This window comes from Scyliorhinus canicula, chromosome 17 (assembly GCF_902713615.1).
Source record: "Scyliorhinus canicula chromosome 17, sScyCan1.1, whole genome shotgun sequence".
NCBI classification, from domain to species: Eukaryota; Metazoa; Chordata; class Chondrichthyes; order Carcharhiniformes; family Scyliorhinidae; genus Scyliorhinus; species Scyliorhinus canicula.
The window spans coordinates 61,117,412-61,144,001 of record NC_052162.1 but is presented as its reverse complement, the minus strand read 5'-3'; the positions used below and the strand labels follow the sequence as shown (position 1 = coordinate 61,144,001).

Sequence of the window (26,590 nt, the reverse complement as noted above, 5' to 3'; positions counted from 1 at the left end):
TGAAGTAAAAGTAGAAGATATTTTATACTGCATTGGTTATGCTACAATTGATCTTGGAGTACATGATGTTAGCAACGGCTAACAAAAGTGAAAAAGATTTTCCATTCCCTAGTACAGACATTTGTGAGTTGGGCAAGTAAAAAAATTACTAAACGCCTCCCAACATAAATGCCAGATTCACTTCTAACTACAAGCATTTTTATTGACACTTTTATTGAAACTGTATATTCACAAAAGTTAAGTGAATAAAAAATACACCAACCTCTGCTTGTTTGCGCCACATATGTAGATTCTTGCGTTGAGCTTTTGAGAAATGGTCCCACGCCTTTTGCTTGGAGGAAGATTGGAAAACGGAGACAATCTGCTCAACTTTGATGAACAAGGAAGTCAAACAACCCAGTTTATGGTCCAACCAGGCATTTATTGAGGAGTAGAGAAGTAAAAGAGGAAGGGAGTCAGGCAGGCAAGCAGGCTACCGTTCTGTGCAGTTCTGTGATCAGTGTAAAGTGACCCCCTACTAGTACTTACTTTGAATGATTTTGTAGTGTGTACCTTCCTCAGGTTCATTGCCCATTTCTTATAAATATGAATATATATATATATATATATATATTATATATATATATATATATTATATATATATATATTTATATATGTATATTTATTTCCATTCCTAAATAAATTAGATATCATTAAAAAGATTCAAACCTATATATTTCCTCTTTCAAGAGTCCCGTCTTTGGAGTTGTTCGAATTAATCCACAGGAGACAGACATGGGTCTTTCTGAGACTGTGGGCTCATGTACATTTTTAAAACACAGACTGGATAGTCTGACAAAAGGCAAAAATGACAATTTAAATAGAAGAATACCAGTTGGAATCATTGCTCGTAATCACATTGTAGATTATCACAACATTCTTATAACTTTAGTTAAACAAAGGTAATTGGTCTTTTTGTCGTATATATTATTCTACTTAATTTGCAAAAACATTTGTGCTTTTAGATCCCACAACTTGCGTTTGAGGGTTTTCTTGCGAAAATCATAAGGAATTTCCCCAGCGGTGAACACACATTTATTGCTGGTAAAAACAGAGACAAGATAACTAAAATGTGGAGATGCCGACGTTGGACTGGGGTGAGCACAGTAAGAAGTCTTACATCACCAGGTTAAAGTCCAACATGTTTGTTTCAAACACTAGCTTTTGGAGCACTGCTCCAATTCACCCGAGGAAGGCAGTGCTCTGAAAGCTAGTGTTTGAAACAAACATGTAGGACTTTAACCTGGTGTTGTAAGACCTCTTACTAAGATAACAATGCATGGGAGAAATTATGGATTTTTAAGGAAACTTGAAAAGCAGCAGAAAAGTAGGATGTTAAAGATGTTTACGGGGAGTTTCGGGGAGAAGAGCCAAGATAGCTGAACCCTCACCATTGATGAACCAGAAGGGAAGCAGTGTAGTGTACAGGAGGCCAAAGTTGGAAAACTGAAGAGCACAGGTTGGCATAGCATTGCAATGGTTTGAGGAATTGTGAGGACATGGAGAAATCTGGGAACAGAGGTTTGAGATCCGCTGGAAACATCCGATTTAAGCTAAGTGTATATATTGTGTTTGCCAAATTACAAATTTAGAATAAGACGTATAAGATAAATGTATGATAAGATTTGTCAAAGAGAAAGGAAGTGGAAATGGACAAAACAAAATACAAACATCAAGGAAGAATTAGACAGATCTTTCAGTGAGCGAGCGATTGACAGATATTTAATTTAAGGAACAATCAGATGGATCTCTTAATCTTTTATGGTCATATACTTCCTATGTTGTGAGATCAAATGGCCTTTCACAAGGATCCAACTCCTAATTCCACCATAACTTTAACCAAACTTAGATATCACTTCAGTACAAGATAAACAACTTCAAATTGCCTGTGATTAGTGCAATTAGAATTATTAGTTGTATGTTAATATAAACACACACCAAGAAATTAATAAACATTTCAAGTAATGACAAACCCTGGGCGAAATTCTCCCCTACCTGGCGGGGCGGGGGGTCCCAGCGTAGCGGAGTGGCACCAACCACTCCGGCGTCGGGCCTCCCCAAAGGTGCGGAATTCTCCGCACCTTTAGGGGCCAAGCCCTCACATTCAGGGGTTAGGCCCGTGCTGGAGCGGTTGGCACCACACAGACTGGTGGCAAAACCGGCAACAACGGCCTTTGACACCCGCCGCCGGGGCTGGCCGAAAGGCCTTCGCCGGTTTGCGCATGCACCGGTGCGTCAGCTCCCGCTGACGACGCCGCTGACGACACCACTGGCGCATGCGTGCTGGGGGATTCTCTTCCGCCTCCGCCATGGTGGAGGCTGTGGCGGCGGCGGAAGAAAAAAAAGTGCCCCCACGGCACTGGCCCGCCCGCCGATCGGTGGGCCCCGATCGCGGGCCTGGCCACCGTGGGGGCACCCCCCCGGGGTCCGATCGCCCCCCCCCCCCCCCCCCCCCAGGACCCCGGGGGCCTGCTCGTGCCGCCGATCCCGCCGGCACAGAGGTGGTTCAAACCGGGCCGGAGAATAACGGCAGCACAGAAACCCGTAGCCTCCCGCTGGCCCCCGCCATTCTCCGAGGTGGGCGGCGGGATTGGCGGCACGCCGACTTTTTGCGGGTGGGAGAATTCGGGACATGGCGGGGGCGGGATTTTCGACAGCACCGGGCGATTCTCCGACCCTGCCGGGGGTCGGAGAATTTCGCCCCCTATGTCTAATGGTGAAATTTCCATCTTTGCGGAATTCCTATGTTTTCAGATTGTCTGCATTTTCAGTGTTTCAGAATTCACACTGAGTGGCACATTTTTTTTATTTTAGAAGTAGATTGGCATTCAGAGAAGTATGGGAGATGTGGGGGACAGCTATTCTCTTGGGTGAGAAATTACATATATAAAAGAGGAACCTTAAAAGTACAGGGTGAGGAGAGGGGATTACCATTCTTACATGCAGAAACATCAAAATTTGTGTAGAATTATGACATAAACATTTCAGTGCACTGAAGTTTAAATCTGGAACTAAGCTAATCTTGCATTTAAAACCAAATGAAGCTGTGAAAGAGAAATCAGTGGTATGGAAAACCACTTAACAGTTTTGTTCAATATTGATTGCACTTTGTAAACTCTGTCATTGTTCTATGGCCAAAACAACATTTGGAATGTTTTCACCTCACAAAGTATTGCACTTACAACTATTTATTTTTGTTTCCTGTTTGCAACACATTGTTGCTCCCTTCTGTATTGTGCTATTACCTGACTAATGCATAGGGTGTTATACAGATGCACTTACTACATTTAGAAGATCTCTGAATTGTTCCAGAATGTTTGTGTAACAAGCTTAATTTGTCTCGATGGTAACAGTTATTTATAGTATTTCAATATAGCTTTGGCTAACAATGAACTATTCAGCTGATTTGTCTAGAAAAAGGAGGCTAACAATTAAGGTTATTTTATTCCAAGTTTCTTTTAACTTAAGTTTACCACTAAGTAGCCATTACAGACGGATTCCTGCACAATAAACTATTTACATTTTTCCTCTTAACATGTTAACACTAAATTGCCTGATCTATCCACAAATTACCCTCAGGGTGCAATGGTAGATATATTTATTAGATTTAATTCCTGCCATTTTTAATTTCCCTCTATTCTTATGCATCAACAACTGGAAGGCACAAAATCAAACTGCACCCTTCACTGTATTAAAGTTGCAATTTGCCCTCATGTCTGCAGCCAACAGGGAATTCTAAATACGCTTGTTCGAGAGTTTAAGCAGTTAGTTTGAGCTACAGAAAGAACCTTGGCAGTCTATTCATCCTACTAGGTAAACGAGTGCTTGACTCAACTTGTGCTATTCTATTTGTTAGAAATATTTAAACTTGCAGCACACATTTCTCCTATCCTTCCTTTTTCCTAAGGAATAATAACTGATGCATGTAGAAATGGTACAGCAGTTATCATGGGGGATTTTAATCTACATGTCGATTGGTTTAACCAGGTCGGTCAAGGCAACCTTGAGGAGGAGTTTATAGAATGTATCCGCGATAGTTTCCTAGAACAGTATGTAATGGAACCTACGAGGGAACAAGCGGTCCTAGATCGTGTCCTGTGTAATGAGACAGGATTGATTTATGATCTCATAGTTAGGGATCCTCTCGGAAGGAGCGATCACAATATGGTGGAATTTAAAATACAGATGGAGGGTGAGAAAGTAAAATCAAATACTAGTGTTTTGTGTTTAAACAAAGGAGATTACAAGGGGATGAGAGAAGAACTAGCTAAGGTAGACTGGGAGCTAAGACTTTATGGTGGAACAGTTGAGGAACAGTGGAGAACCTTCCAAGCGATTTTTCACAGTGCTCAGCAAAGGTTTATACCAACAAAAAGGAAGGACGGAAGAAAGAGGGAAAATCGACCGTGGATATCTAAGGAAATAAGGGAGAGTATCAAATTGAAGGAAAAAGCATATAAAGTGGCAAAGATTGCTGGGAGATTAGAGGACTGGGAAATCTTTAGGGGGCAACAGAAAGCTACTAAAAAAGCTATAAAGAAGAGTAAGATAGAGTATGAGTGTAAACTTGCTCAGAATAAAAAAACAGACAGTAAACGTTTTTACAAATATATAAGACAAAAAAGAGTGTTTAAGGTAAATATTGGTCCTTTAGAGGATGATAAGGGAGTTTTAATAATGGGAAATGAGGAAATGGCTGAGGAACTGAACAGGTTTTTTGGGTCGGTCTTCACAGTGGAAGACACAAATAACATGCCAGCGACTGATAGAAATGAGGCTATGACAGGTGAGGACCTTGAGAGGATTGTTATCACTAAGGAGGGGGTGATGGGCAAGCTAATGGGGCTAAAGGTAGACAAGTCTCCTGGCCCTGATGGAATGCATCCCAGAGTGCTAAAAGAGATGGCTAGGGAAATTGCAGATGCACTAGTGATAATTTACCGAAATTCACTAGACTCTGGGGTGGTCCCGGTGGATTGGAAATTAGCAAACGTGACGCCACTGTTTAAAAAAGGAGGTCGGCAGAAAGCAGGAAATTATAGGCCAGTGAGCTTAACTTCGGTAGTAGGGAAGATGCTGGAATCTATCATCAAGGAAGAAATTGCGAGGCATCTGGATAGAAATTGTCCCATTGGGCAGACGCAGCATGGGTTTGTAAAGGGCAGGTCATGCCTAACTAATTTAGTGGAATTTTTTGAGGACATTACCAGGGCAGTAGATAACGGGGAGCCGATGGATGTGGTATATCTGGATTTCCAGAAAGCCTTTGACAAGGTGCCACACAAAAGGTTGCTGCATAAGATAAAGATGCATGGCATTAAGGGTAAAGTAGTAGCATGGATAGAGGATTGGTTAATTAATAGAAAGCAAAGAGTTGGGATAAATGGGTGTTTCTCTGGTTGGCAATCAGTAGCTAGTGGTGTCCCTCAGGGATCCGTGTTGGGCCCACAATTGTTCACAATTTACATAGATGATTTGGTGTTGGGGACCAAGGGCAATGTGTCCAAGTTTGCAGATGACACTAAGATGAGTGGTAAAGCGAAAAGTGCAGAGGATACTGGAAGTCTGCAGAGGGATTTGGATAGGTTAAGTGAATGGGCTAGGGTCTGGCAGATGGAATACAATGTTGACAAATGTGAGGTTATCCATTTTGGTAGGAATAACAGCAAACGGGATTATTATTTAAACGATAAAATATTAAAGCATGCCACTGTTCAGAGAGACTTGGGTGTGCTAGTGCATGAGTCACAGAAGGTTGGTTTACAAGTGCAACAGGTGATTAAGAAGGCAAATGGAATTTTGTCCTTCATTGCTAGAGGGATGGAGTTTAAGACTAGGGAGGTTATGTTGCAATTGTATAAGGTGTTAGTGCGGCCACACCTGGAGTATTGTGTTCAGTTTTGGTCTCCGTACTTGAGAAAGGACGTACTGGCGCTGGAGGGTGTGCAGAGGAGATTCACTAGGTTAATCCCAGAGCTGAAGGGGTTGGATTATGAGGAGAGGTTGAGTAGACTGGGACTGTACTCGTTGGAATTTAGAAGGATGAGGGGGGGATCTTATAGAAACATTTAAAATTATGAAGGGAATAGATAGGATAGATGCGGGCAGGTTGTTTCCACTAGTGGGTGACAGCAGAACTAGGGGACATAGCCTCAAAATAAGGGGAAGTAGATTTAGGACTGAGTTTAGGAGGAACTTCTTCACCCAAAGGGTTGTGAATCTATGGAATTCCTTGCCCAGTGAAGCAGTTGAGGCTCCTTCATTACATGTTTTTAAGGTAAAGATAGATAGTTTTTTGAAGAATAAAGGGATTAAGGGTTATGGTGTTCGGGCCGGAAAGTGGAGCTGAGTCCACAAAAGATCAGCCATGATCTAATTGAATGGCGGAGCAGGCTCGAGGGGCCAGATGGCCTACTCCTGCTCCTAGTTCTTATGAATCTTCTTTGCTGATTTTGATATCCCATGCATTCAGGGTTGACTGGTGTGTATGAAGTCAACATTATAGCAACTCAATTCAAGGATGTTCGATGCTATCAACTTTTGGACAAGCCTCCAGGATTGACGATTGTGTTCGGACGTTATTGGGGAGGACCAGACGGGGTTTGTTAAGGGCAGGCAGTTGGTGGCCAATGTAAGAAGGCTGTTAAATGTGATCATGATGCCCCGGAAGGTAGGGAGGTGGAGGTAGTGATCGCAATGGATGCAGAAAAGGCTTTTGATTGGGCAGAATGGCACCATCTGTGGGAGGTACTGGGACGGTTCGGATTTGGGTGGGGCTTTATCGACTGGGTCAGGTTGCTGTATCAGGCTCCTGTGGCACGTGTACAGACTATATTGGACTGTTTTAGACTGCACCAGGGGAGGATACAGGGATGCCCCCTCTCCCCACTGTTGTTTGAGCTCCCCACTGTTGTTTGAGCTGGCTATAGAGCCGATGGCAATTGCTCTGAGAGCCTCGAGGGGCTGGAGAGCACAGAGTTTCCCTCTATGCGGATGACCTGCCTCTGTGCGTTTCAGACCCAAAAGAGGGGATGGAAGAAATCACGAGGGCTCTAGGGGAATTGGGCCGGTTTTCGGGGTCTAAGCTTAATATGGGAAAGAGCGAGATGTTTGTGGTCCATGCGATGGGACAGGAAAGGCGCCTGGGAGAGCTGCCGTTTAGGTTAGTAAGGGGAAGCTTTAGGTACCCTGTTACTGCTTTTCTATAGGCCTCCGAAAAGTTCCAGAGATGTAGAGGAAAGGATTGCAAAGATGATTCTGGATAGGAGTGAAAATAACAGGGTAGTTGTTATGGGGGACTTTAACTTTCCAAAAATTGACTGGAAACACTATAGAGTACTTTAGATGGGTCCATTTTTGTCCAATGTGTGCAGGAGGGTTTCCTGATGCAGTATGTAGATAGGCCAACAAGAGGCGAGGCCGTATTGGATTTGGTACTGGGTAATGAACCAGGACAGGTGTTAGATTTGGAGGTAGGTGAGCACTTTGGTGATAGTGACCACAATTTGATTACGTTTACCTTAGCGATGGAAAGGGATAGGTATACACCGCAGGGCAAGAGTTATAGCTGGGGGGAAGGCAATTATGATGCGATGAGGCAAGACTTAGGATGCATCGGCTGGAGAGGAAAACTGCAGGGGATGGGCACAATGGAAATGTGGAGCATGCTCAAGGAACAGCTACTGCGTGTCCTTGATAAGTATGTACCTGTTAGGCAGGGAGGAAGTGGTCGAGCGAGGGAACCATGGGTTACTAAAGCAGTTGAAACACTTGTCAAGAGGAAGAAGGAGGCTTATGTAAAGATGAGACGTGATGGTTCAGTTAGGGCGCTTGAGAGTTACAAGTTAGCTAGGAAGGCTCGAAAGAGAGAGCTAAGAAGAGCCAGGAGAGGACATGAGAAGTCTTTGGCAGGTAGGATCAAGGATAACCCAAAGCTTTCTATAGATATGTCAGGAATAAAAGAATGACTAAGGTAAGAGTAAGGCCAGTCAAGGACAGTCGTGGGAAGTTGTGCGTGGAGTCCGAGGAGATAGGAGAGCTGCTAAATGAGTATTTTTCGTCTGTATTCACACAGGAAAAAGACAATGTTGTCGAGGAGAATACTGAGATACAGGCTACTAGACTAGAAGGGCTTGAGGTTCATAAGGAGGAGGTGTTAGCGATTCTGGAAAGTGTGAAAATAGTTAAGTCCCCTGGGCCGGATGGGATTTATCCTAGGATTCTCTGGGAAGCTAGGGAGGAGATTGCTGAGCCTTTGGCTTTGATCTTTAAGTCATCTTTCCCTACAGGAATAGTGCCAGAAGACTGGAGGACAGCAAATGTTGTCCCCTTGTTCAAGAAGGGGAGTAGAGATAACCCCGGTAACTATAGACCAGTGAGCCTTACTTCTGTTGTGGGAAAATTCTTGGAAAGGTTTATAAGAGATAGGATGTATAATCATCTGGAAAGGAATAATTTGATTAGAGATAGTCAACATGGTTTTGTGAAGGGTTGGTCGTGCCTGATAAACCTCATTGAGTTCTTCGAGAAGGTGACCAAACAGGTGGATGAGGGTAAAGCAGTTGATGTGGTGTATATGGATTTCAGTAAAGCGTTATTTTACATGGTAGGCTATTGTAGAAAATACAGAGGCATGGGATTCAGGGTGATTTAGCAGTTTGGATCAGAAATTGGCTAGCTGATAGAAGACAAAGGGTGATGATTGATGGGAAATGTTCTGACTGGTGTCCAGTTACTAGTGGTGTACCACAAGGATCTGTTTTGGGGCCGCTGCTGGTTGTCATTTTTATAAATGACCTGTAGAAGGATGGGTGAGTAAATTTGCAGATGACACTAACGTCGGTGGAGTTGTGGACAGTGCAGAAGGATGTTACAAGTTACAGAGGGACATAGATAAGCTGCAGAGCTGGGCTGACAGGTGGCAAATGGAGTTTAATACAGAAAAGTGTGAGGTGATTCATTTTGGAAGGAATAACAGGAAGACAGAGTACTGGGCTAATGGTGAGATTCTTGGTAGTGTGGACGAGCAGAGAGATCTCGGTGTCCATGTCCATAGATCCCTGAAAGTTTCCACCCAGGTTGAGAGGGTTGTTAAGAAGGCGCACGGTGTGTTAGCTTTTATTAGTAGAGGAATTGAGTTTCGGAGCCATGAGGTCATGTTGCAGTTGTACAAAACTCTGGTGCGGCTGCATTTGGAGTATTGCGTGCAGTTCTGATCACCACATTATAGGAAGGATGTGGAAGCATTGGAAAGGGTACAGGGGAGATTTACAAGGATGTTGCCTGGTATGGAGGGAAGATCTTATGAGGAAAGGCTGAAGGACTTGAGGCTGTTTTTGTTAGAGAGAAGGTTAAGAGGTGGCTTAATTGAGGCATACAAGATGATCAGAGGATTAGATAGGGTGGACATTGAAAGCCTTTTTCCTCAGATGGTGATGTCCAGCACGAGGGGACATAGCTTTAAATTGAGGGGAGATAGATATAGGACAGATGTCAGAGGTAGGTTCTTTACTCAGAGTAGTAAGGGCGTGGAATGCCCTGTCTGCAACAATGGTCATTGGATAGGCATCTGGACGATAAGGGAACAGGGTAGAGGAACTTTAGAGGGGTTTCACAGGACGGTGCATCATCGAGGGCCGAAGGGCCTGTACTGCGCTGTAATGTTCTATGTTCTACCTAGGTATCCAAGTGGCGCGGGAATGGGACCAGCTACATAAATTGAATCTGGCCCGGCTGGTGGACCAAATGAAGGATGATTTTCAGAGATGGGACGCGCTTCCATTGTCTGTAGCTGGGAGGGTGCAAACGGTAAAGATGACGCTCCTCCTGAGATTCCTATTTGTATTTCAGTGTGTCCCTATTTTTATTCCGCGATCATTTTTTAAGCAGGTCAACAGAGTGATCACGGGCTTTGTCAGGGCGGGCAAGACCCCGCGAGTAAGGAAGGTAATGCTTGAGCAGAGTTGGGGAGAGAGCGGGCTGGCGCTGCCGAATTTTAGCAATTATTACTGGGCGGCTAATATAGCCATGATCAGGAAGTGGATGGTGGGGGAGGGGTCGGCATGGGAGCGTATGGAGACGGCTTCATGTAAGGGTACCAGTTTGGGGCCGTTGGTAACTGCGCCTCTACCGTTCCTGCCGGCACAGTACTCCACCAGCCCCGTGGTGGTGACGACCCTGAGAGTTTGGGGCCAGTGGAGGCATCATGTGGGGGCAGTGGGAGCCTAGGTTTGGGACCCAATCTGTGATAATCACCAGTTTGCCACGCGAAGTATGGATGGGGAGGTTCCGGATATGGAGGAGAGCAGGGATTGAGAGGATGGAGGATATGTTTATAGAGGGAAACTTTCCGAGTTTGAGGACGTTGGAGGAGAAGTTTGGGTTGGCGAGGGTGAAACGAATTCAGGTATCTGCAGGTGCGAAACTTCCTACGTAAACAGGTGTCAACCTTCCTGCTCCTACCGCTAAGGGGATTCAGGACAGGGTAGTTTCCAGAGGGTGGGTAGGAGCAGGGGGCGTCTCTGACATTTACAAGGAACTTACGGGGTCAGAGGAGACGCAGACCAAGGAGCTGAAGCGCAAGTGGGAGGAGGAGCTGGGAGGTGAGATAGAGGATGGTCAATGGGTGGATGCGTTGAGTAGAGTCAATGCGTCCGCAACATGTGCCAGGCTCAGCCTGATACAATTTAAGGTTGTTCACCGGGCTCACATGACAGTGGCCCAGATGAGCAGATTCTTTGGGGTGGAGGACAGGTGCGCACAATGTGTGGGAGCACCGGCGAACCATGTCCACATGTTTTGGACATGTCCAAAGCTTAGGGAATTTTGGCAGGGGTTTGCAGATGTCATGTCCACGGTGTTAAAAACAAGGGTGGCGCTGAGTCCAGAGGTGGTGATTTTCGGGGTGTCAGAATACCCGGGAATCCAGGAGGAGAAAACAGTGTTAGGGTTCACCCGGAGGTGGCAACCGTTCGTTGACTTCTTTGCATTCATCGTCAGCAGACCGGGGGGGGGGATTAGTTTAGATTAGATTAGGGGGTTAATAAGTGTGGGACCTGTACGAAAGGTAAATGGCTTTTGCACTATGTTTATGGTTTCATGTATATTGTTTATTTTGTTGTTGTTACTGTACCGAAAATACCTCAATAAAATGTTTATTTAAAAAAAACTTTTGATTAAAAAAAAACTTTTGGTCAAGCATTAATTTCCATTTGATGTATTAGTACATTTTTATGATGTATAACATATGTTTTAGCCACACTTGTCTTGTTATAGAAGCAATTCTGCATATTTAATTAAACTGAACAAAAAGAAAATGCATGAATGATAAAAGATGGAAAGTGCTCATGCTTTCTATGATGAAATTTTAAAGAATGAAGCTGTTACTCACACTGAACCAGGATCCCTGAGAGAGCATTCTTAAACTTCTCTTTGGCTTCCTCCATTTCCTTTTGATGTAGAATCTTTTCATTCATAAGCCTTCGAATATGGCTGTTAGCTGACTGGATCATGGAGTAGAAGATGTTTGCTGATCGACGGTTCACTTCACCTCGTTCTAGCCAGGTATAAAGGGTCTGAACAGCTTCAGAGAATTTTGCATCATCTACAAGAGATTGATAAAATAAATCAAATAAAAGGCAAGAATATGAAGAAACTACGATTAATTTTTCAAAAGCAATCTGAACGGAATACTTGCATGCAAAGTGCTCTCCATCCTTTAACTGAATTGGTATTGAATTATTTCAAAACAAATCTTTTCTAAACATTTGCTCCAGCAGATCCAGCAGCGGGCAGCAGAGCAGAGCTACTGATCAGCTGTTCTGGGGAAATTTTGCATAGTGCAGTGCGGTCAGCTAAGTTGAAGGTGAATCTGCAAAGGAGACCCGAGGAGTTGAGTGAAGGCATCATCCAGCAGAGGGCAGCAGAGCAGAGCTACTGATCAGCTGTTCTGGGGAAATTTGCATACGTGCAGTGCGGTCAGCTAAGTTGAAGGTGAATCTGCCAAGGAGACCCGAGGAGTTTGAGTGAAGGCAATCATCCAGCAGAGGGCAGCAGAGCAGAGTACTGACAGCTGTCTGGGGAAATTTGCATACGTGCAGTGCGGTCAGGCCCTAAGTTGAAGGTGAATCTGCAAAGGAGACCCGAGGAGTTTGGAGTGAAGGCAATCATCCAGCAGAGGGCAGCAGAAGCAGAGCTACTGAATCAGCTTTTCTGGGGAAATTTGCATACGTGCAGTGCGGTCAGCCTAAGTGAAGGTGAATCTGCAAAGGAGACCCGAGGAGTTGAGTGAAGGCAATCATCCAGCAGAGGGCAGCAGAGCAGAGCTACTCGATCAGCTGTTCTGGGGAAATTTGCATACAGCAGTGCGGTCAGCCTAAGTGAAGGTGAATCTGCAAAGGAGACCGAGGAGTTTGAGTGAAGGCAATCATCCAGCAGAGGGCAGCAGAGCAGAGCTACTGAATCAGCTGTTCTGGGGAAATTTGCATACGTGCAGTGCGGTCAGCCTAAGTTGAAGGTGGTTTGTGGAGAGGCTGTTGGCAAGTGACAGTTAAACCCGAAACACTTCATGAGTGTTCCCCACCCTACCTCCTCCTCTAACCAACCCCCCACCCCACGGTGGTTGGGAAGCGGGAGCAGGGGCCTGTCGTGAAGGTGAGTGAGTGCCTTTAAATTTGCTTACCTTTCAGCGGGAGCAGGGTTTGAGGTAATATCAGGTAAGCTCTTCCTTTCTTTTTCTTGTTTTTTTTTTTTTTAAATCTAGAGGTGATGTCAGGGAAGGCAGTACAATGCTCCTCCTGCAGAATGTTTGAGGTGAGGGACGCCGAGAGTGTCCCTGCTGATTTTATCTGTGGGAAGTGCACCCAACTCCAGCTCCTCAAAAACCGTGTTAGGGACCTGGAGCTTGAGCTGGATGAACTTCGGATCATTCGGGAGGCAGAGGGGGGTCATAGATAGGAGCTTCAGGGAAATAGTTACACCAAAGACTGGAGATAGATGGGTAACTGTAAGAGGGACTGGGAAGAAGCAGTCAGTGCAGGGACCCCTGCGGTCGTCCCCTGAGTAACAAGTATACCGTTTTGGATACTTGTTGGGGGGACGACTTACCAGGGGTAAGCCATGGGGTACGGGCCTCTGGCACGGAGTCTGTCCCTGTTGCTCAGAAGGGAAGGGGGGAAAGGAGTAGAACATTAGTAATTGGGGACTCAATAGTCAGGGGCACAGATAGGAGATTTTGTGGGAGCGAGAGAGACTCACGTTTGGTATGTTGCCTCCCAGGTGCAAGGGTACGTGATGTCTCGGATCGTGTTTTCCGGGTCCTTAAGGGGGAGGGGGAGCAGCCCCAAGTCGTAGTCCACATTGGCACTAACGACATAGGTAGGAAAGGGGACAAGGATGTCAGGCAGGCCTTTAGGGAACTAGGATGGAAGCTCAGAGCGAGAACAAACAGAGTTGTTATCTCTGGGTTGTTGCCCGTGCCACGTGATAGTGAGATGAGGAATAGGGAGAGAGAGCAATTAAACACGTGGCTACAGGGATGGTGCAGGCGGGAGGGATTCAGATTTCTGGATAACTGGGGCTCTTTCTGGGGAAGGTGGGACCTCTATAGACAGGATGGTCTACACCTGAACCTGAGGGGCACCAATATCCTGGGGGGGAGATTTGTTAGTGCTCTTTGGGGGGGTTTAAACTAATTCAGCAGGGGCATGGGAACCTGGATTGTAGTTTTGGGGTACGGGAGAGAGATTGAGAGTATAGCGGTCAGGAACACAGATTTGACTTCGCAGGAGGGTGCCAGTGTTCAGGTAGGTGGTTTGAAGTGTGTCTACTTCAATGCCAGGAGTATACGAAATAAGGTAGGGGAACTGGCAGCATGGGTTGGTACCTGGGACTTCGATGTTGTGGCCATTTCAGAGACATGGATAGAGCAGGGACAGGAATGGTTGTTGCAGGTTCCGGGGTTTAGGTGTTTTAGTAAGCTCAGAGAAGGGGGCAAAAGAGGGGGAGGTGTGGCGCTGCTAGTCAAGGACAGTATTACGGTGGCGGAAAGGATGCTAGATGGGGACTCTTCTTCCGAGGTAGTATGGGCTGAGGTTAGAAACAGGAAAGGAGAGGTCACCCTGTTGGGAGTTTTCTATAGGCCACCTAATAGTTCTAGGGATGTAGAGGAAAGGATGGCGAAGATGATTCTGGAAAAGAGCGAAAGTAACAGGGTAGTTGTTATGGGAGACTTTAACTTTCCAAATATTGACTGGAAAAGATATAGTTCGAGTACATTAGATGGGTCATTCTTTGTACAATGTGTGCAGGAGGGTTTCCTGACACAATATGTTGACAGGCCAACAAGAGGCGAGGCCACATTGGATTTGGTTTTGGGTAATGAACCAGGCCAGGTGTTAGATCTGGAGGTAGGTGAGCACTTTGGAAACAGTGACCACAATTCGGTGACCTTTACGTTAGTGATGGAAAGGGATAAGTATACCCCGCAGGGCAAGAGTTATAGCTGGGGGAAGGGCAATTATGATGCCATTAGACATGACTTAGGATGTGTTGGTTGGAGAAGTAGGCTGCAAGGGTTGGGCATACTGGATATGTGGAGCTTGTTCAAGGAACAGCTATTGCATGTTCTTGATAAGTACGTACCAGTCAGGCAGGGAGGAAGGGGTCGAGCGAGGGAACCGTGGTTTACCAAAGAAGTGGAATCTCTGTTAAGAGGAAGAAGGAGGCCTATGTGAAGATGAGGCGTGAAGTTTCAGTTGGGGCGCTTGATAGTTACAAGGAAGCGAGGAAGGATCTAAAGAGAGAGCTGAGACGAGCAAGGAGGGGACATGAGAAGTCTTTGGCAGGTAGGATCAAGGAAAACCCAAAAGCTTTCTATAGGTATGTCAGGAATAAAAGAATGACTAGGGTAAGAGTAGGGCCAGTCAAGGACAGTGGTGGGAAGTTGTGTGTGGAGGCTGAGGAGATAAGCGAGATACTAAATGAATACTTTTCGTCAGTATTCACTCAAGAAAAAGATAATATTGTAGAGGAGAATGCTGAGACCCAGGCTATTAGAATAGATGGCATTGAGGTGCGTAGGGAAGAAGTGTTGGCAATTCTGGACAAGGTGAAAATAGATAAGTCCCCGGGGCCGGATGGGATTTATCCTAGGATTCTCTGGGAAGCCAGGGAAGAGATTGCTGAGCCTTTGGCTTTGATTTTTAGGTCATCGTTGGCTACAGGAATAGTGCCAGAGGACTGGAGGATAGCAAATGTGGTCCCTTTGTTCAAGAAGGGGAGTAGAGATAACCCCGGTAACTATAGGCCGGTGAGCCTAACGTCTGTGGTGGGTAAAGTCTTGGAGAGGATTATAAAAGATACAATTTATAATCACCTAGATAGGAATAATATGATTAGGGACAGTCAGCATGGTTTTGTGAAGGGTAGGTCATGCCTCACAAACCTTATCGAGTTCTTTGAGAAGGTGACTGAACAGGTAGACGAGGGTAGAGCAGTTGATGTGGTGTATATGGATTTCAGTAAAGCGTTTGATAAGGTTCCCCACGGTCGGCTATTGCAGAAAATACGGAGGCTGGGGATTGAGGGTGATTTAGAGATGTGGATCAGAAATTGGCTAGTTGAAAGAAGACAGAGAGTGGTAGTTGATGGGAAATGTTCAGAATGGAGTTCAGTTACGAGTGGCGTACCACAAGGATCTGTTCTGGGGCCGTTGCTGTTTGTCATTTTTATAAATGACCTAGAGGAGGGCGCGGAAGGATGGGTGAGTAAATTTGCTGATGACACTAAAGTCGGTGGAGTTGTAGACAGTGCGGAAGGATGTTGCAGGTTACAGAGGGACATAGATAAGCTGCAGAGCTGGGCTGAGAGGTGGCAAATGGAGTTTAATGTGGAGAAGTGTGAGGTGATTCACTTTGGAAAGAATAACAGAAATGCGGAATATTTGGCTAATGGTAAAATTCTTGGTAGTGTGGATGAGCAGAGGGATCTCGGTGTCCATGTACATAGATCCCTGAAAGTTGCCACCCAGGTTGATAGGGTTGTGAAGAAGGCCTATGGTGTGTTGGCCTTTATTGGTAGAGGGATTGAGTTCCGGAGCCATGAGGTCATGTTGCAGTTGTACAAAACTCTAGTACGGCCGTATTTGGAGTATTGCGTACAGTTCTGGTCGCCTCATTATAGGAAGGACGTGGAAGCTTTGGAACGGGTGCAGAGGAGATTTACCAGGATGTTGCCTGGTATGGAGGGAAAATGTTATGAGGAAAGGCTGATGGACTTGAGGTTGTTTTCGTTAGAGAGAAGAAGGTTAAGAGGTGACTTAATAGAGGCATACAAAATTATCAGAGGGTTAGATAGGGTGGACAGCGAGAGCCTTCTCCCGCGGATGGAGGTGGCTAGCACGAGGGGACATAGCCTTAAATTGAGGGGTAATAGATATAGGACAGAGGTCAGAGGTGGGTTTTTTACGCAAAGAGTGGTGAGGCCGTGGAATGCCCTACCTGCAACAGTAGTGAACTCGCCAACATTGGGGGCATTTAAAAGTTTATTGGATAAGCATATGGATGATAAGGGCATAGTGTAGGTTAGATGGCCTTTAGATTTTTTCCATGTCGGTGCAACATCGAGGGCCGAAGGGCCTGTACTGCGCTGTATCGTTCTATGTTCTCTGTTCTCTCAGGATATGGGCAACATTGGCAAGGGTTCATTCATAAAGTCTCTGAGGTGTTGATGGATTATATTTTGCTTAGTAGTTGTGATCATCAAATGGCTTGATGTGACACAGTCAACTTCGCTGTGTGGAACTGAAGTCATGTGTAGGCCAGAGTGGGGTTGTCATGTGCTGTTTCCATGGAATACGTTATTCTCATAATAGCACTCAAATTGAATTTATTGAATTCTATGTCACAACTTGTCACACATAGTTACAAACTAGTCACACTGCGGGATCTCTTTGGTCCGGGAGTGCATTGGCTAGTCAGTTTTGAAGACATTGTCACCCTTCATACCGATGCCTTTCTTGAACTGATGTTTATCAGAATTTTAAATGCACAAAGATTGCTGCGTTCTTACTTGCTATCGAGGTCATTTCCCTTAATTAAGGTTAAATAACTGTTTCACCTCTTATTCCATAATCCATGGGCGGAATCTTACCAGAATTTGGCAAAGTGTCAGGCTGACTGAAAACTGGCGTGCAACTCCCCCGTTGCACAGATCAGTTTTTTCTCCAGATATTGAGCCTCTGAGAGAAAACAAAATGAATGGGTGTGGTTTACGCCGACACTCTGGCGGGGCCTCACACCCATCTCAAATTCTTTTAGCAATTGAGATTGAAGCTTCTGCTACTTCCAGTGATATTTCATCTGCTCTTGTTGTTGACTTGATCATAATTAATGCCTGCTTTAAATTTTTTTAAATTCATTTTACGGGATGTGGGTGTCGCTGGCTGGACCTGCATTTATTGCCCATCCTTAACTGCCCTCCATTTCAAAGGGCATTTGAGAATCAACTACATTTCTGTGGATCTGGAATCATATATAGCCTAATAGTGTTACTATTTCAATGGCCCATTTATCATCAGTAGGGTAAAATTACCCTTTTTCACGATGGTCTAAATCCAGTTTACGCTCCTACAAGTGGGTGAACAATCGAACGTTTGGTGAAGTCTGCTTCACAATGAAAGGAAGGCCATCCTTAGACCAGATAAGGATGGCAGATCCCCTTCCCTGAAGGACATTAGTGAACCAGATGGGTTTTTACAAGAATCGGTGATGACTTCTTGGTTATCATTAGACTTTGAATTCCAGATATTTATTTGATTCAAATTTCGGCATCTGCACTGGTGGGATTTGAACCCAGGTGCTGATCTTGCCCTGGGTCTCTGAATTACTAGTCCAGTGACAATACCACAACCAAAGCCAATAATTCTTTGACATGACAAATTACCAAATGAAAGCAGCATTAATTATGTGGGTTAGCTGGGCAGCACGGTGGCGGTGAGTAGCACTGCTGCCTCACGGCGCCAAGGTCCCAGGTTCTGGGTCACTGTCCATGTGGGTTTGCACATTCTCCCAGTGTTTGCGTGGGTTTCATCCCCACAATCCAAAGATGTGCAGGCCGGGTGGATTGACCAGGTTAAATTGCCCCTTAATTGGAAAAAATGAATTGGGTACTCTAAATGTATTTTTTAAAAAAAATTATGTGGGTTAGATTATTCATTATTTTTCTGTGATCGCCCATTACCAGTGGACCTGAAGGTACTGGGTTTCTGCTCCAGAGATTTTTGTTGCTTAGAACATTGTTACAATGTGAAGTCATCGTGGACATCCAATCTCTCGATATCACCATTCCCCAGCAGGACAACCTGAGAGCCCTTTGTTTCTTTCTTGAACAGAAGTTCAATCAATCCCCATCCACCACCACTAACAGCCTTACATTGAGCAACTTTACTTTGACTTTAATACAAAAGCAATCTTACTGATTGGTGTCAGAAGTGGGAACCACAGTGGTTGAGGTGTTATTTGCTTGAAATTTGAAAAGCAACAGTTTTAGGTTATAGTTAAACACATGTGGACAAGTTAAGTGAAGCCAGGAGTCACAAATGGAAATGCTGACAGACAACTGATACAGTCTGACAGAGAAAACAAGTGCGCCTTAAGCAAGAGATATCTAGGGAGCCATAGAAAAGTAGTACAATGGGGATAACCTCCGGGTGCTCCGGTTTCCTCCTACAGTCCAAAGATGTGCAGAATACGTGGATTGGCCATGCTAAATTATCCTTAGTGTCCAAACATGTGGGGTTACTGGGTTACAGGGATAGGGTGGAGGTGTGGGCTTAAGTAGGGTGCTCTTTCCAAGGACCGGTGCAGACTCGTTGGACCGAATGGCCTCCTCCCGCACTGTAAATTCTGTGATTCTATGATTCAAAATACCGCAGATGCTGGAAGTCTGAAATTTTTTAAAGAGGGAAATATTGTAAAAAGGTGAGCAAGCCAGACAGCATCAGGGGAGAGACAAATGGAATTATCGTTTCAGGTGGATGATCTTTCATGAAAATTGTTTCTCCCTCCACAGATGCTGGCTGACTTGCTGAGTATCTTCAACATTTTCTGTTTTTATTTCTCATTGGCTCTACTCATTTCCTACAAATAAAAAATGTTGGTATGGAAACCCGTGTGGTTGTGTCTTTTATTAGTTCAGTTCCAAATGCACCATTTTTTCCCTGGTGTATTGATGACTTATTGTGCAGTTTTTTGATTCCACCCTGAACTGGAAAATGTAATCAATTTTTTTTTCCCAATTTCATTCCCAATTTCCACCCTTTCCTCATCTTCACTTTTCTGACTCTTCTTTTCCCTTCCTCAACCTCTCTGTTTCCAACTATGGCTGTTGACCAGTATCCACTAAAAGTCTGCAGATGGCCACAGTGACTTTGACTACACTTCCCATAACGATTGTTTCTTGTGTCCATTGTATGTGTTCTAAAAATGATACAATCCCCATTGCAGTTGTTTTCCGTTCTCCTGAGCTAAGACTGCCCTCCACAATGGCTGACAGGACTATTATATCTGAACCATTTCCCACAATTCTGCTTTCACTTCTTCTCTTCTTTCCCAAAATGATTAGGTTCCTCCCTTGACTTTACCTTCCTTCCCACCAACCACCATATTGGATAGATCATCTTCTAACATTTCTGCTGTTTCCCTTAACCTACAGGTGTAGGAGGATGGGGTTCCTTGTCTCGTAGGGCAATATTTCTTCGACTGACTTGTGCACCCAGGTGCAAGGAATACTTTCAGGCTGAAGAAGAGCCCGCAGCACTTCATACGAAAGAAGCTAGATGAGCATACAGAAGCCATTGAGACCATCTTTCTGACCTCTGGAATCTTGTGATACAGCAGAGAATTATTATTAGAAGGGAGAAGCCCTTTGAAAGCATCGCAAATCAGGGGAGGAATTCTCCGACCCCCCTGCTGGTGAGTCCCGCCCCGCCAAAATCCGGCGCCGGTTTTTCAGCGGGGGCGGGAATCGCTTCACGCTGGTCGGGGGCCGTTGGCAGCGGCCCCCCAACGATTCTCCGCCCCGTAATGGGCCGAGTGGCCACCCGTTTTCGGCCAGTCCTGCCTGCGTACATTACACCAGCTCCGTACCGGCGAGACCCGGCTCTGCGGGTGGCCTATGGAGTCCTCGGGGGGCACGGGGGGGAATCTGGCCCCGGGGGTGACCCCAGGGTGGCCTGCCCCGCGATCGGGGCCCACCGATCCGCCCGGCGGACCTGTGCCATGGGGGCACTCTTTCCCTCCACGCTGGCTGGTGTAACGGTCCGGCATGGATATGAACCCCCCCCTGCACATGCGCTGGGATGACGCCAGTACACACTGGTACTCCCACACATGCATCAACCCGAGCCGGCCGGCGGAGGCCATTTGGCGTGGCGCTAAGCCCTTCGCCGCCGGCTGGCGCGACGCCAACCCCGCCTGCGCCGGCCTAACACCCCTCTGCACCTTCCGGGCGGCCTGACGCCAGAGTGGTTCACGCCACACCTTGGCGTCGGTACGGCCCGCCCCAGGTGACAACCTTGATCTTGTCAACACTACATTTGACATGCTCCTGTAATATGATGCTGTGGTCATTTTGCACATCCTCCCTGCATTCCCTGTTTTCATCTACACAGCTGCAAGAACCTGCTGGACAAATGCGAGGACTGAGACTCCTATCTTTTCAATCCCTATACTTGTCTCACTTGTAGTCCCTGCGCTTTCAATACTGCGCTTTGGAAACTGCTGTTTTGGTACCCTCCCACAGGGAAATAGATGAAACAGGCACATCACAAAAGGCAATTATCGAAGGAAGTTTCTGTGGATCGGTTTCTAGATATTTGACCTGTGCTTGCGAAGAAAGGTTAGGTCATCAGTGGAACAATCAGCAAATATACTGATTTTCTTTTTCCCCCTCTTTTTCTAGCACTTTATTTATAATTTATTATTGTGGTAGACATGTGCAAAAAGAAAAAAACTGTGACTGGCATTTGTTAGGTACGAAACTTTATTATAGCTAGATGTGAAAATGTTCCTATTTTGAAACCCTAATAAAATGGTGCTCTCAGAAGCTTTCAACTAAGGACAAAAAGCTAATTGTGCGGGACTTTAAAATTACCCTTTAAGCTTTTTCTGACAGCATAGCACTTTCATGTTCAGAATAATGCACTATTGGTGGAGGTGAAGGTAGTCGAAATCTATCTTCTGCTACTCTTCGACGATGGCGTTCCTCTCTTGCCAGCATACGTTGTTTACATTCCCATTCATATAGATCATCTCTAGCTTGAGCAAAGTCAACGTGAAGGCGGCCTGTATCCTTCTTATCTGTACTAGAGCCTATTCTTATTCGATAACCTGTTGAGGCACAAAAGCATACAAAATACCATGACATGGAAATGCAAATGGTTTGAAAGACTACAGAACATGCTATCTTCAGCAACTAAAAATTATAGCAACATCCAGAAAATTCTTAGAAATGTTTCTTTTTTTCAACCCGAATCGCTCTTTCTGGAAATTTTCCTTGGACCAAATTCAATAGTATTTGATAATCAACTTACACAGTGTTGAAATTAGGAAGACTATGAACCTGACTGACTGCTTCAACAGACATGAAAATTCAGGGTCGGAGAATCGCGCCCAAGATTCTACAAGAGACAATTAAATGCCAGGTCTAACCATTTGTTCATTAATATTAGGGAAAGAAAGATTTTAGTTAATCAGAATAATATTTTGACTTTTGAAATCTGTGCTCCTCGCTTAAACTCCATTATGAAATAATATGTTCATAGTCTTCAGCACTTATCATGATTATATAAGGCAAAATTAAGTAAATATACGAAAAAACAGCATTTTAAAACCTAACAAAAAAATTGTTTAAGAAGACAACAAAAATTACCTGACAAAAAGAGAGCTTTGTCTATCATGTATTCATCCGAAAACCGAATATGACAAAAGTTCTTCTTGCTTTTACGAATGGCTATGATTTCACCACACTGTCCAAAAACGTCAGTGATCATGTCTTCTGAACCATTCTCTGGTAAACCACCAACAAAGACAGTTTTGCATCCAGGAGGCCTATCTCGCATAGCAGGAGGTGGAAGATCTAAAGAAAAAATAGCTTCAAGAGTTAAAACTATTGGAAATAAACACAATCATATGAAGCCTTAGCCAAAACAATTTCACACATCAAAATTGCTCTCTTCATAGATTGTAGTCTTCAATGCTTTACCAAGAAAACAGAATTTGAGGTTGGAATTTGTTGCAATAGTGCGATTATCGAAGAAGGCATTCATTGGGCATTTGTGTTCTCTGATCATCTTACACTGCCACAATTTGCCTGTTAATCGATCCGGCTACTATGCTGAGAGCTCAATGATAAATCAGGGATCTTGTTTCTCATACATCCAATGGCTTACCATGCAGGCCAACCAATAGCATTATAAAAACCTGAAGACAAACATCAAAATTCGGATTGTGTTTTCATATGTACTGTTAATCGAGCTGCATGTTTGTTTCAATCAGCTTAAATTAATTTCCTAAAGTCAATTCCAGTTTTTAAAAAAATTGTAAAATACTGATATTGTAGTTGTACATCCCCTTATCTCCAGAAATCTTCCAAAAGGATTTAAAGAAGTTGGTTTGAACTTTGGGCATTAGGTGCTCAACTAACTAGATAAATTGAAGCTTTGATTTGATTTATTATTGTCACTTGTATTAGTTTACAGCGAAAAGTATTGTCTCATTGCATTGTTTCTTGTTTGGCAAGCCTGACTGACTGCGAGCACAGACACGATGTACCAATTGGCCTCTTTCTGTGCCATAAACTTTCCATGATACTATAACTTCCAGGGATACCATGGGTAAGGACTTCCCACAAGTTGAGTCAAGTGACATGGAGGGAGGAAGGCAACATCAATCATTCCAGTTTTGCGGGATCAGTGCCTGGAACTGTGCCTGGAACCTCAGTGAAGGCAAGGTTTTTTACTAAAAGGTTGAATTATAATTCAGTGTTTGCAGATGAGGGCAATGATCAGATGCTTTCAGACAAATGCATTTGCTAACTCTCGACAGAACCCAAAGGCAATTTAAAGTCATTACAATCATCTCCCAGGGAAAATAGCTTTTACAAAGTGGGCTGTTGATGTGTTTGACAGCTTAATATCTGAAGAACATACTGCAATGCCTGCAGTCTCCTGCCAGTTGGATACCTACAACTTTTAAAAACAACTTATCTGTTCTTCTTCTCTGTTCTTCCGGGCATCAATGAGCAGGCATGGTCCCCTGCCTTCATAAACCACATCCTCATGTCTCTCCTTATCCTGAGTAGTACCTTAGTGAACCTATACTACGGTAGCACAGTAGTTAGCACTTTGCTTCACAGCGCCAAGGACCCGGGTTCGTTCCCTGCTTGGGTCACTGTCTGTGCAGAGTCTACACGTTCTCCCTGGATTTGCGTGGGTTTCCTCATGATGCTCCGGTTTCCTCCCACAAGTCCCAGAAGATGTGCTCGTTAGGTGAATTGGACATTCTGAATTCTCCCTCAGTGCACCCGAACAGGCGGCTAGGAAATTTTCACAGTCACTTCATTGCAGTGTTAATTTAAGCCTGCTTGTGACACTAAGAAAGATTATAATTATTTGCAGGTTTGTTGGCAAATAGTTCAAAATTTAACCTCAGTTTTTTTCTTAAGTTGTACTTGTTCTTTCAAAGTTCTTTAATATAGTTGCCAAATTTTCATTTAAAGTGCTACAAAGAGAATGTTTGTACATTTCTAATATTGTGTAGTACTGTATAACTGGCCAACTCAACCTGTGTCACCACAACTGGTCTTTTAGTCTTGGCCACCTTCCTTGTTGCCTGTGCTATATTCTTGTCCAACATCCTGTACATAGAGCGGTGCAGAACACACTGTTTTTAACTGCTGGTTTTAAAATATTTCAGTTGCATGACACTATTTCTTTGTCCCTAACTAGTTTACACTGATGCTCGCTGATCATGATTGTATTGTACTGAATAAAAGTTTAATTGTATGTTTCAATCTTAGCTTTGTGTCTACAATTCCACGGGTCAATGTAAAGAGTTCTCTGCTGATGAACTCAGTGGTACAGAGTTATAATAAATGGAGGGCACCTAAAGAGTGTAAAGTTGTGAACGATCAGGAAGTGGAGTGAACACTTGTAACTTGGATGTGGTTCAAAACATGCATTAAAAACAGTCTCCTCTGACACTTGGTCAGATCTTGTTATAAATGGAATGTATTGAAAAGGGAATGTAAAGTTAGGGATTTGGTTAGCATGGGAACTGGGTGCAGAAGGGGAATGAATTGCTACTTTTTACTTTCAATACTTGTGCTTCATGTCAGATTATGACAGTTAAATATTAAAATTCTGTTCATTGTTTTAGTGCAAGTTGTCAAAATAAGCTTAACAGTAGATATAAGTAGCATACACTAAAATACGACAGCGCAGATAGTGTGTTGGGACTGCAGTATAGGAGTTTGTGGACAGCATGAATGCTAAGTGAGAGGATGAGAAGCAGAATGTGAGGTAATTCAATAATTATGATCTTTTTCTTTTATTGAGAAAGCACCCTATAAAATGGCTCCATAAAGCACAGGGAATAACCTGGTGAGGTTTACACACACGTACACCAAGTGGTCCGGCATTAAGCAGGATACTGATGACTAAGATCTGGGTCTGCTCCACTATAATCGACTTCTAAGAACTCAGAATCCCTAGAGTGCAGGAGGAGGCCATTTGGCCCATCGGGTCTACACCTACCCTTCGAAAGAGCACTCTACCAATGTCCACTCACCCATCCACCCAGCCCTATCCCCGTAACCACATAATCTAACCTGCACATCCCTGGACACTCGGGGGCAATTTATCTTGGCCAATCCACTTAACCGATAAATGTTTGGACTGTGGGAGGAACGGGAGCACACGGAGGAAACCCCACAGAACCGGGGGAGAACAAACTCTCCACAGTGACCCAAAGCCAGAATTGAACCTGGGTACCTGGCGCAGTGAGGCAGCAGAGCTATCCACTGTGCCAACCTCTGGCACTAGGTATAGGATGAACCTTAGTTTCCTAGTCACCTCCCCGTTCTGGCCATCCTGATACTGTGCAGCACTCCTTTCCCACTGGTATCAGGCTCCGCCCTCTTGGGACTAGGGTTCGTTCAGTGGTCTCTAGACCCAATGATGTACAGCTGAGGTGGTTCTGGGGTCACAGCATTGCAAGCATGATCCTTTATCAACAGGTTGAAAGTTCCATGTGACATATATCCTACCTGGTGCCAAGGTGAGAGCCACCTTGAAGCAGCCTGAGAGAATATTGAAAGTGGGGGAGGGGGTGCGATGGAAGAGTAAGGATCCAGTTTCCAGTTATTTAGTCTATGTGGTGACCAACAACATAGGAAAGAGTAAGCAAGAGATGCTGTTTGGAGAGTGCAAAGAGTCAAATTAGAGGACCTCAAGGGTTATAATTTCTGGATTTCTGAACCGCAGGCAAATTGGCATGCAATAAACAGATTGGGAAGCAAAGAGTTCAAGGGGTTTTATGAAAAAGTTGGGTTCCATTTCATGGGACAACTGGCACTATTAATTGGAAGGGAAGCAACTACATTATTAGGACAGGTCCCATCTGAACTGGGCTGGGCGAGGATTCTATTACAAAGGATAAAGATGGAAGTTATGAGAACTTTAAACCAAACGTGAGGGTGAGGGCTAGTATGTAAAAGATAGTAGAAATAATATTTTTAAAACAAGGTAGGAGAGTAGTGTAATCAGAAATTGTGTGTTACAGATAAAGGGGAAACCAGAAGATGCCAACTAATTAAATAACGAGGTGAAAGAAGAATGTGCCAGCAGTGTCATAGGCCCAACCATCTTCAGATGATTCATCAATGAACATCCGCCCCGATAAATGGTTGCTGCTGACTGCTCAATGTTCAGCACAATTTATGATTCCCCAGGTACTGAAGAGTTCATATCCATAAGCAGCAAGACCCGGACAATATCCAGGCTTCGGCTTACAAGTGGCAGGTAACATACATGTCACACAAGTGCCGGGCAATGTCCATCTCCAACAAGAGAGAATCAAACCATCATCCCTTGACATTGAATGACATTTCCATTGCTGAATTCCCAATGTTTGTCCCATCGGGATGGCTAGGACTTTGTCTTTCATGGCTCAGAGTGTTTGTGTGTGTGTGTGTGCATGTACGCGTGTGCATGTGTGTGTGCGTGGGGGGGGGGGGGGGGGGGGGGGAGAAGAGAGAAGATCCCTGCCATTTTCTAAACCCGAATGACAAGGATTTCTCCTTTTTTCCCTCATGTTCACCATGTGTACTCCGCATTGACTTTTTCATTTTAGGTGGGGCTGTCCTCCCATTGGTAGTGGCGGCTGAATACTCAGCAATTGTAATCTCTGACCATGCCCACACTGTGTTCATCTGCTGCTGGAGTCTGGCCCCTTCCAACGCCCACCCAGGAGATTGGATACTACTTTGCTGCCCA

General features: G+C 44.6%; 1 protein-coding gene across 1 annotated transcript in view; it reads right to left on the bottom strand.

The window, feature by feature from the left end:
* LOC119952109 (ecto-NOX disulfide-thiol exchanger 2-like) overlaps window positions 1-26,590 on the bottom strand; it is a 336,912-nt gene that overhangs the window by 61,458 nt on the left and 248,864 nt on the right. The window contains exons 7-10 of the mRNA XM_038775673.1: window positions 21,967-22,173; window positions 21,199-21,425; window positions 11,429-11,648; window positions 263-369 (exon numbers count right to left, since the gene is read on the bottom strand). Coding sequence (XP_038631601.1) covers window positions 263-369; window positions 11,429-11,648; window positions 21,199-21,425; window positions 21,967-22,173 — 761 coding nt within the window. The remainder of the gene's footprint in view (window positions 1-262; window positions 370-11,428; window positions 11,649-21,198; window positions 21,426-21,966; window positions 22,174-26,590) is intronic.